The 11,782-nt window shown below is 45.8% G+C and overlaps 1 protein-coding gene across 1 annotated transcript; it reads right to left on the reverse strand.

Moving 5' to 3' along the window:
- Positions 1-220: 220 nt before the first annotated feature.
- Positions 221-1,681, reverse strand: cldnh (claudin h). Its single transcript, XM_010895222.4, has one exon. The coding sequence runs from the start codon at positions 1,411-1,413 to the stop codon at positions 760-762; it is 654 nt and encodes a 217-aa protein (XP_010893524.1). The 5' UTR covers positions 1,414-1,681; the 3' UTR covers positions 221-759.
- Between the last annotated feature and the right edge of the window lie 10,101 nt (positions 1,682-11,782).

Consider the following 11,782-nt stretch of genomic DNA (forward strand, 5'->3'; position numbering starts at 1 on the left):
ACATGCAACCTCACACACGCACACAAACACACGCAGATACACACACAAACACACACACATCCACACACACACACACACACACACACGTACCCAAGTAGAATGAATAGAAAGGTATCAATGCTATTGTGACCTGAGGTCATTTGTTTCAACGTAACCAAATTCCTCCCTAACAGCAAACTATGTATACAACAGGAACAAATATTATATATTCTAGGACAAATATGAGACCAGATACTGTTTAATCAAAACTATTCTCTTAAGTACTTTAGCATTTAGCATTTGCCGTATGGACTACGGTAACAAAAGGGCTTTGGTTAATCATCTCAAGTTTTATATCTATAACTAACTAGAATGGAAACTGTATAAAAACACACCAATAGTCACCCTAACCTTTTTGGATTGTACAGTTTCTGGGCCTGACAGTCTCTATCACATTTTACACATACCTGGACCTTATAAACCTGAACAATGAAACTACACAGAAATGCCAAGTAGAGAAAAAGCCAAGCAGTAAAAACACACATCCCTTCAGTAAGTTACTTATTGCAATTTTGGACAGGTATGTAGGATCAGTGGGTAACCTACCCAACCTTGATTAAAAAACATCCCTTCAGGTCCAGACTTTCTAGAAGATTCCTGTACTAGCTTTTCTGTCATACAGCAAACAAACTGATGTTCAGCATAGAGGTTCCTTTCCTCAATTATTGCTGTATTTCTTTACTTCCATCTGTTTATTCTAGACAGCCGAAGAAGTCCTTCTCAGACATAGTCCTTTTTGTCATATCCTGCTGTATTTCCACCCATGCTGCGAGGGGCAGAGTAGCCCATGCGGGGTGGGTACCTCTTCTCCTCTTTGGGGGGGCAGGAGCTGCACAGCATGCACCCTCCTATCAGGAGCAAGGCTGCTGCCCCCCAGCCAATGTAGAGTGAAGCCCCCAGCTCCCTTCTCTGGGCCTCGATCAAAAGGGGGTTGTAGAAGTCTCGGATGATGGTGTTGGCTGACCAGCAGACAGGGATGAGGATAAGGATACCGGCCAGGATGAAGAAGATTCCGGAGATGATCATGACTTTTGCTTTTGAGGGTTCATCATCGATACAGTTGGTGCACTTGGCTCCGACAATGGAGATCATCACCGCTAGAACCCCGAGGATGATGGCGATGATGGTCATGGCTCTGGCAGCCTGGAGGTCCTGGGGCAGGGCCAGCATGGAGTCGTAGATCTTACACTGCATCTGGCCCGTACTCTGGGTTACACAGTTCATCCACAACCCCTCCCAGATGACCTGAGCAGTGACAATGTTGGCTCCGATGAAGGCTGTCACCTTCCACATTGGCAAAGCACAGACCACGATACCGAGGATGAATCCAATGAGTCCCAGGGCGATGCCCACGATCTCCATGCCCATCGACATTCTGGCTCCCTGGGTGAGTCTCTCTCTTCTGTAGGAACGTGGAAGTCACTAAACAAAGAGGTTCAAGAGCTTGCAGATATTCCAGAATCAACTATTTTAGAATGAACAAAAGATTCAAGCAAGCGGAGATTCTAATCCAGTTAAAGAGTCTGTTCTAAATTTGGAACTCAGTCTTTCTCTGTTCTGTGTTCTTCCTTGTAAGACCAGTGTGCCTGACCACTCCCTTCTGTCGCTCTGTGTTTGTGGCTGAGATGTAGCAAGTGATGCTGCCACGGAAACCAAGATCCTTTATAGCTCAGGGGAGGCAATGGTGGAAGGAGGAGCCCCGTGGTGATGATGTCACCTTAGCAGAACAAGTGCCTCCAGGGTTTTTGCAAAACCATCAAGCCATAGAGTCTAAAGTAAGAGAAGGAGAGAGGGAGGAGGAAAGGGGGAAGGGGAGAGAGTGAGACTGGGTGGATCACTCTTAACCCTTGCTTAGAGAAACAAAAGAGATATTGACAATCCCACTGATCTTGATCGCTCTCTCTGTTTTTGTTGTTCTAATGAATGCCCTCAAATTGTTGTTAAGTTACATCCTCTGACTGGATGGAACTTTGAGGTACCTAGTAGTACAAGTAGTGTTATCTAATGCTTTACAATGTTACATAGAATCAATGAACAACAGGCAATGGTAAATGTTGCCGTCAGAGTCAGTGAGCAACCTCAATATTAGGTTAATACTTCCCAGTGTCACATGATGACATGGGTTTCCACAGCTAGCAGGTTTCTTTTGTATGTGGAATAACATTCCCAGATCCTTGAAAACCTGCAGAACTGCCCTCTGAGTAAATATGACCACATATAAAAACATAGGAATGCACCCTTAGCATATAAACAATGTACCCTTCCCGGTATCAGTTGAACAAATGGAAAGGCCAGGCTTCCGCCTCGTGAAATGTTACCAACTTGACATATATTTCAATTTTCACAAGTTTGAATGAACAATGCATTTTTTGTTTAAAGAACTTGTAATTGGTATTATTTCTTACCTCTTACGTCCACTGAAGAAGACATTGAATCACACCCACATTTCACACCTTCCCAGAAAAGCCCCTGACATTAAGAAGGCAACACTTTAATATGACTGTAATATGAGTGTATGACTGTAATAACACTTTTGACTTCACTTTCACTATTATTCTCCTTCTTAACTCTCACTATGTAGTTGTTGGGTGCCATGTCACAAGAATTTCATTGTGCGGGATGACGCTGTGCTGTTCGGTGCATTTGACAAAAAAAACTAGAAAATTGAACTTGTTATAATTGTAATGGTTTAGCTGATTACAAAAAAGAAAAACTGTATTTGCATGGCTGAAGGAGAAAGAATAAAAGAATAAAAAAAAAAATCAAAATTATCAGTTTCTCTGGTTTTACTATTCATAGGTATGTGTTTTAGTAAAATGAACAGTTTTGTTTCATTCTATAAACTACTGACAACATTACTCCCAAATTCCAAATAAAAAGATTGTAATTTAGAGTATTTATTTGTAGAAAATAACAACTGGTCAAAATAACCAAAATAAATATGCATTGTTTTCAGACCTCAAATAATGCAAAGAAAACAAAATACAAATGTTTTAACTTAGGAAGAGTTCAGAAATCTACATTTGGTGGAATAACCCAGATTTTTTATCACAGCTTTTATGGGTCTTGGCATGCTCTCCACCAGTCTGTGGAGAGCTGTTTGGTGAATTTATGGCACAAAAGTTCAAGTAGCTTCAAGTAGCTTGGCTTTGTTTATTGGCTTTTGACCATCCATCTTCCTCTTGATCAAATTCCAGAGGTTTTCAATGTCTGTGTGGCATGGAGCCTGGTCCTGCTGGAAAAAACAATTCTCAGTGTTTGGGAACATTGTCAGAGCAAGAGGAAACAGGTGTTCTTCCAGGATAACCTTCTACGTGGCTTGATTCATGCGTCCTTCACAAAGACAAATCTGCTCGATTCCAGCCTTGCTGAAGCATCCCCAGATCATCACCGATCCTCCACCAAATTCCACAGTGGGTGCGAGGCACTGTGGCTTGTAGGTCTCTCCAGGTCTCCGTCTAACCATTAGACGACCAGGTGTTGGGCAAAGCTGAAAATCTGACTCATCAGAGGTGACCTTACTCCATTCCTTTACGGTCCAATCCTTATGGTCTTTTGTAAACTTCAGCCTGGCTCTTCTTTGCTTCTCATTGATGAAGGGCTTTTTTTCTAGCTTTGCACGACTTCAGCCCTGCCCCTAGGAGCCTGTTTCGAACCGTCCTCGCTGTGCACTTCACCCCAGCTGCTGTTTGACAATATTTTTGTAGGTCACTCGGTCACTATGGTTCTTGAGTGACATTCGAATCTCGGTCAGTAAATAGTTGTTTTCTCACTCTGCCAGTCTGTAGCTTTGTTGTCTCCAATGTCTGTTGCTTGACCTTGTTCTTATGAACCGCCGTCTTTGAAATTTTGGGGATGGAAGCAACCTAAAAGCCAGACTTGAACCCTTCTTTTCCTCACTCAAAGCTTTTCTTTTAAACTCTTTTGTCATGTTGAATAGTTATTTTTCCTTGTTAAATTAGATTTGGTTCAGGAATTCACCTAATCAGTACAACATGTGGTGTGCCTGTATTGGAATTTAACAGACGCTGGAATGGAATGGCTTCCATACATGTAGAGATGCTGATTTAAGAAAAATGGTGTGGTCTCTATATTTTTTCCAGAGCTGTATATTAAATAAATTATTCAGTGAAAACAGGTGCGTCCTCGGGGTGTGCTGCTGCCATCACTCTCTGCCTGGTGGTTCGTACACCGGTGAGGTGGAACGCCGGATAGGAAGAGGAGCCGCGGTGCCATGCAGAGCAGACATTACACACTCATGAGCAACTCAAACAACATATGAAGAAACATGCCATCAAAAAATGCTTAGATTATGAGGAATTCAGCATTATGGAAGTTAGTTTACAGAGAGTCCTATTGGGTGACAATCAGTTGAAAAAACAGTATGGTTCTTCTCCTGGGAAAAGCATTTATTTTCAAGACCACATCAGTGGACGCATTGGGGCTTAACAGATTTAAATATCTTGCAAAGAATCATGACCGAGAAATAAATTACTGTTGGTAATGAAAAAAAGTTAGTCTACTGGGAAAGATGGTGGCCACTTTTGAATCCAGAGGAATGCCATCCATCCATCTTCTTCCGCTTATCCGGGGCCGGGTCGCGGCGGCAGCAGTCTAAGCAGGGATGCCCAGACTTCCCTCTCCCTAGACACTTCCTCTAGCTCTTCCGGGGGGACACCTAGGCATTCCCAGGCCAGCCGAGAGACATAGTCCCTCCAGCCTGTCCTAGGTCTTCCCCGGGGTCTCCTTCCCAAAAGGCGTTCCGGGGTCATCCGAAACAGATGCCCAAGCCACCTCAGCTGACCCCTCTCGATGTGGAGGAGAAGCGGCTTTACTCTAAGCTCCTCCCGGGTGACCGAGCTTCTCACCCTATCTCTAAGGGATCGCCCAGCCACCCTGGGGAGAAATCTCTTTTCGGCCTCCTGTATCCGGGATCTTGTCCTTTCGGTCATGACCCAAAGCTCATGACCATAGGTGAGAGTAGGAACCGCATTACTGCAGAAGGTGCACCGATCTGTCTGTCAATCTCCCATTCCATCCTTCCCTCACTCGTGAACAAGACCCCTAGATACTTAAACTCCTCCACTTGAGGCAAGAACTCTCCACCAACCTGAATTGGGCAAGCCAGCCTTTTCCGACTGAGGACCATGGCCTTGGATTTGGAGGTACTGATTTTCATCCCAACCGCTTCACACTTGGCTGCCAACACGACAACATCATCCGCAAAGAGCAGAGACAGAATCGTGTGGTCCCCAAACCTGACACCCTCCGGCCCCTGGCTGCGCCTAGAAATTCTGTCCATAAAAATTACGAACAGAACCGGCAATAAAGGGCAGCCCTGCCGGAGTCCAACATGCACTGGGAACAAGTCGGCAATGCGAACCAAGCTCCTGCTTCGGTCATACAGGGACCTGACAGCCCTTAGCAAAGGACCCAGGACCCCCTACTCCCGAAACACCCTCCACAGGATGCCACAAGGGACACAGTCGAATGCCTTCTCCAAATCCACAAAACACATGTGGATTGGTTGGGCAAACTCCCATGAACCCTCCATCACCCTGTAGAGGGTATAGAGCTGGTCCAGTGTTCCACGGCCCGTACGAAAACCATACTGTTCCTCCTGAATCCGAGGTTCTATTATCGGCCGTATTCTCCTCTCGAGTACCCTGGCATAGACTTTCCCGGGGAGGCTGAGAAGTGTGATCCCCCTGTAGTTGTAACACACCCTCCGGTCCGCCTTCTTAAAAAGAGGGACCACCACCCCGGTCTGCCATCCCAGAAGCACTGTCCCTGACCGCCACGCGATGCTGCAGAGGCATGTCAACCAAGACAGCCCCACAACATCCAGAGACTTGAGGTACTCAGGGCGGATCTCATCCACCCCCGGTGCCTTGCCACCGAGGAGTATCTTGACTACCTCAGTGACTTAATCCTGGGTGATGGACGAGTCCACCTCTGAGCCCTCAGCCTCTGCTTCCTCTTGATTGAGGATATCCTTGAAGTACTCCTTCTACCGCCCAACGACATCCCCAGTCGAGGTCAACAGCTGCCCACATCCACTGTAAACAGCGTTTGTAGGGCACTGTTTCCCTCTCCTGAGGCGCCGGATGGTTTGCCAGAATCTCTTCGAGGCCAGCCAGATAGTCCTTCTCCATGGCCTCACCGAACTCCTCCCAGGCCCGAGTTTTTGCCTCTACAACCACCCGGGCTGCAGTCCGCTTGGCCTGCTGGTACCCGTCGGCTGCCTCAGGAGTCCCACAAGCCAACCAGGCCTGATAGGACTCCTTCTTCAGCTTGACAGCATCCCTTACTTCCGGTGTCCACCACCGGGTTCGGGGATTGCTGCCTCGACAGGCATCGGAGACCTTACGGCCACAGCTCCGAGCGGCAAACTGTGACTAGCACAGAAGTCCACTAACTGAACACCACTCGGGTTCAGATCAGGGGGGCCGTTCCTCCCAATCAAGGCCCTCCAAGTGTCACTGTCGTTGCCCACATGGGCGTTGAAGTCCCCCAGTAGAACGATGGAGTCCCTAGTCGGAGCACTTTCCAGCACCCCTCCCAGAGACTCCAAGAAGGTCGGGTACTCTGCACTGCCGTTCGGCCCGTAGGCACAAACAACAGTGAGAGACCTATCCCCGACCCGTAGGCGCAAGGGAAACGACCCTCTCGTTCTCCGGGGTAAACTCCAACACATGGCTGCAGAGCTGGGGGGCTATAAGCAAACCCACACCAGCCCGCCGCCTCTTACCATGGGCAACTCCAGAGTGGTGAAGAGTCCATCCTCTCTCAAGGAGTGTGGTTCCAGAGCCCAAGCCGTGCGTAGAGGTGATCCGGATTATCTCTAGTCGGAACCTCTCAACCTCACGCACAATCTCAGGCTCCTTCCCCACCAGCGAGGTGACGTTCCATGTCCCTAGAACAATTTTCTGTGTCCAGGGATCAGGTTGTCGAGGCCCTCGCCTTCGACTGCCGCCTGATCCTCTACACACCGACCCCTTATGGTCCCTCCTGCAGGTGGTGAGCCCTCGGGAAGGCGGCCCCACGTCGCTCCTTCGGGCTGAGCCCGGCCGGACCCCGTGGGGAAAGACCCGACCACCAGGCGCTCGCATACGAGCCCCAACCCCGGGCCTGCTCCAGGGTGGGGCCCCGGCTGCGCCATACCGGGAGTGTGGCCATTGAAGAAGACAGGTGAGCCAATGATGGATAAGATCCCAACTGTCATATCAGGACAAACTAAGACAGGCCCAGTAGTGCATCTGGCCACAATATACTGTACGTGCCTGAAATTCGTACTTATGTACCTAGAAACAAGATCTGTGCTGAACAAATAGCACAATGAGTAGACCGAGAATAGGTGGTGCTTTTCAGGCCCGAGGAGATGGTTGGAGTGATAGTCAGAGAAATGCACTGGATTCCCAATGGCATTCATTATAATGGTCTCACTCAGGACTTGTGCAACACCCATATGCTGCTTGTTGTGGTTTTCCTGGAACATGAATCCTCACATCTGCTGGATATGAAGGGACGATGCACTACTTTCTGTTTGTTTGTGAGCTTGTGTGATTGAGTGTGGGAGGACGCATTAGAAAAAAATGAAGGCAACGCTCTAGAAATGGTCGTCTTCCAGTTTATTGAGTGCCGTGAGTCATATGTAGAGGATGATGTTTACTCTTGCAATGTTTAAATCAATCAATCAAATGTATTTATCAAGCCCTTTTTACAACAGCATTCACAAAGTGCTTTACAGAGACACCCGGCCTTAAACCCCAAGGAGCAAACAGCTGTAGTGTTGGATTAAAGCAAGGGTGAGGGTTAGACATGAGTATGTTTTAAATGTTAAGTAGAAACATTTACGTGTATCAGTTTGTGATTATAGAAGCAGTTATTGATACATGAAATTACTTTAAAACAGTTTGTGGCTAGGGGCTTCCTCCTTCCTGTTTATGCACTCCACATGCCTACCACAGATATTGTTAAGTAACTCATAAACTGGTCTTGGGTTATATTAGCATTTTCCCTATTAATAAGTGAGGTTAAGATTTAAAGGACTTGTGTACAGGCTATGTGACAATAAATGTTACCGAAGTAAAATTATAGTTTCAATGTTGAAGTCAGTCGAAAAAGGTGATGTCAGTTTCTGTGCAAATAATTTAGTCCAAAGTCAAATCCTTTCCTTCTAGGGCATCACAGAAAAAGTAACCTACAATCAATTATTGTAAAAAGAGAACTTGAACACACCATTACTTTTTACGTGTTGTTGATGTCTTTCTAGAATTTGATATATTCCTTGAAATTGAGACGGATGTATGCTACTGTTCCCTCCAAATGTATCACCAAGCCTGGGGCGTGGACACCACCCTCTGCAACTGGATACTAGACTTCCTGTCTATTCCTGTCAGACCACAGTCTTTTTGAACAGTGCTGCTTGTAAAGACATTATGGTTAAAAACATAAGCAGTTAAAGTTCAAATAAAATAATTCTTAATGACTGAGAAGTGTTTCCGGGTTGTTTCTGTGCATATACTGTTTGTTCACTGTCAAACAAAAAGCCTACTGAGAGTCAATGTGTGGGATATCCAGAGTAGTTTTTTAATGACTTTAGAGGGACAAAAATTATTTTGGGTCTATAATCTCCTCAGTTTCAGTTCTCTGGTCACAAATAATGTGAACATGAACATTGTGCTGAGTGCATAAACAATGAAAAATAATAGTAAAAGTTATATTGTGATCAATGTTTTCTTAGAAAGATGAGTTAAAACTATAATAACATTATGACCGCATGCCAAATATGCTGTTGGTCCTCCTCGTGCTGCCAAAACAGCACCGACCCTCCGAGCCATGGACTCTAAAAGACCCCTGAACGTAAACTGGCTCAAAGACATTAACAGCAGATCTTTCAAATGTGTGCACACCTAGGCTGCCTTTAAACAGGCAGCACAATGCTGAACTCTTTTCACTAATAGTGTCACGCCGGCCTCCCGGCTGTGGCGGTGCCAACCTCTCGACTGCGCTCCTCCTCGCCGTTGTACTAACCACCAGCATGGGAATGATGGCAGCCACACCCCTTCCCCGCACCTGTGTCTCGTTGTGTTGATTGTCACTATTTTAAGTTGGCTTGTTGTCTGTTCACTCCTCGTGGGTTAATGTGCTGCGTATAGCCACGTAGTGTGCATTTTCTCCACTGATACTCCACCTTTAATGCAGACTTCTTGTGTGGCACTCTGAAAATAGTACAAAGGGTTTACTGTTTGCTTGGTTGCGGTTCAGTTCAAGATCCGCCATTGCACATGGGTCAGAATGTGGGATTAAAAGGAAGGAGATGATGAATTCAGTCATTCATTCAGTCACCCAGCAACTCCAGGCAAGGAGGACTCTCAGTTGACATTCTTGAATGTGGATGGCGATGCCAGCTGGATAAGGCATTGAGGTAAAGCCTGTTTGTGGCAGTTTGAGGTTATATATCAGACATAAAGACATTCACAGCTGTGTGAAAAAGGGGTGCCTGGATGTGGCTTGAATCACAAAGGAAGGCAAGCCACCTGCTGATTAGCTTTCACAACACTGATGTTCTGTACATTACCTTGAAAATAAAGGATGATGCAACTGGACAAAGCAAGTCCTTTTGCTGAGTTATTTTTTCCAGGTAATGTACAGAACGGAAGATTACATAGGACTAGTGAACTTTATATTTGTTAATAAGAACGTTCAATACTAACCATACTTTATTAACTCTGGTGAGAGGTGTGCATCCTTCTCTGTTTCTATAAGGATCTCCTTCTGTTTCCACCAGGTAGGTTGCTACGCACGGTGTGCACCTGCATGTCCAGGCCTTCACTGAGCCTTCACTGAACCTTCACTGAAGTCGTATTTCTGTAGTTGGAGGATCATTCTTTGTTGTCTTGGGGTGGCAATTCTGATTTCTGGCTGGGGATTTGCTTATGAGTGACTTGAGCGGATAATTGTTGGATTCAACAGCGACTTTCACATTCCACTATTTTGCACCTTGTCTGGGGAGGTATATAAGGGCTCCCAGAAAGCAGCTCGGGAGGGAGGCCAAAACAAAGATGAACACAAAAAGACTGGAACAAGGAGGAAGAAGAGGTGCATGAAGATGGGCAGGAGATTGAGGATGCCAGTGATACCCCAAAATCTACAACCACCAACACCCATTCCTCCCTCAAGTAAAACTTGCCTTCCTGCAGTAGAACTATACACATTCCCTATTTTAATCAATACTGAAGTGGTGTTCAAAGTAGCTGACCTCTGAGGTGTAGAGTGTACTCTGCTTCAGAACTGTTCTGAGAAGGCATGACAATGGGTGGGATGCATCCTGTCAATCAATTAAGTCATAGGTACGCTAACAAATAGAGTGTAAGACACGATTTAGGACACTGGGGTCAAGCTTAGTCTTCATGAAACAGCAGCAGAGTTTTGTGTCATGGGCAACATGAACATTTTGCAGGAGATGACAGCCAGTTGGCTGTATTATTTACCAAGTTCTGAACTAAAGATAAAGATGGGTTTCTAGTTTTTCCTATTTATTGCCACAATGACATGCTGTTTATTGATTTCGTTTCCCTTTCCGTGGCAAACCAAAGGTAGTACTTTGGATACTAGGTGTAATGATAATTGCCTTTGTGTTGTATCGTTAGTAATATGTTAGTATTTTAACATAACCTGAAACTGACAAGTTTCACACTTATTATTCATGTTGATCAAGTTAAACTAAGCTCAGTTTGGGACTGTTGCGGTTGGACCGCTATCTTATTGGTTTACTTGGACAGTTTGGGACTGTTGCGGTTGGACCGCTATCTTATTGGTTTACTTGGACAGTTTGGGACTGTTGCGGTTGGACCGCTATCTTATTGGTTTACTTGGACAGTTTGGGACTGTTGCGGTTGGACCGCTATCTTATTGGTTTACTTGGACAGTTTGGGACTGTTGCTGTCGGACCACTATCATCAGTATAAAAGTTGAACAGTGTGGTGCTGTCTACAGGACCAGGGGTTGGACTATAAAAGGTTATAAGTTAAAACATATAGGAAATTCCCCACCTAAGAAAATGTGAAATACATCTAGTAAAAGTGGGGATAAGAACAATCAACTGGGGCTTCGATCTTACGAAGGCCCAGCTTAAATAATGAAAGAAGAATATAGGGAGTGGACATGTTAACAGTTGTACCTATGGGAGCTGCTGGGTTTTTCCTCTAGTGGCAGCTTGAATGAGAGACAGATTACACAGCTAAAAGGTAGATTGGAAGATGATGTGCAAGGGAAAATAAGAAACTACAGAAAGGAAAAAGGAAGGCTCCAATTGGAAGGCTGCACAGGTGCATAAAATAAGGGGAAATAGATCCAGCAAAGATAGAGTGGAGTAAAGTAGGTTGGGGACGTGATCAGAGATGGGTAGAGACAGATGGTCAAGGAAGGCGCTGGTATCCAGTGAACTTAATCGGTGGGGTGGGTGTCACTAAACAATGTGTTCAGACTGCCCCACACAAGGCTGATGTGGACTTGGACTGTCCCTGTGGACAACCCCCACCATACAACCACACACACAACCTCAACCAGTTGACAGACTTGCACCTGCCACAACCCGCTCCCACGGGGGACCAACCGATCGAAAGCAGGGGCCGTGCCCAAGAGGGAACAGGAGGAGGAAGCACCAGAGAACAGTGAGTCATGCAACAACGACAAGAGCCACATTACAATGCGGAGGAGGAAAAAGGGGTTTGAAATG

This window comes from Esox lucius, chromosome 7 (assembly GCF_011004845.1).
Source record: "Esox lucius isolate fEsoLuc1 chromosome 7, fEsoLuc1.pri, whole genome shotgun sequence".
NCBI classification, from domain to species: domain Eukaryota; kingdom Metazoa; phylum Chordata; class Actinopteri; order Esociformes; family Esocidae; genus Esox; species Esox lucius.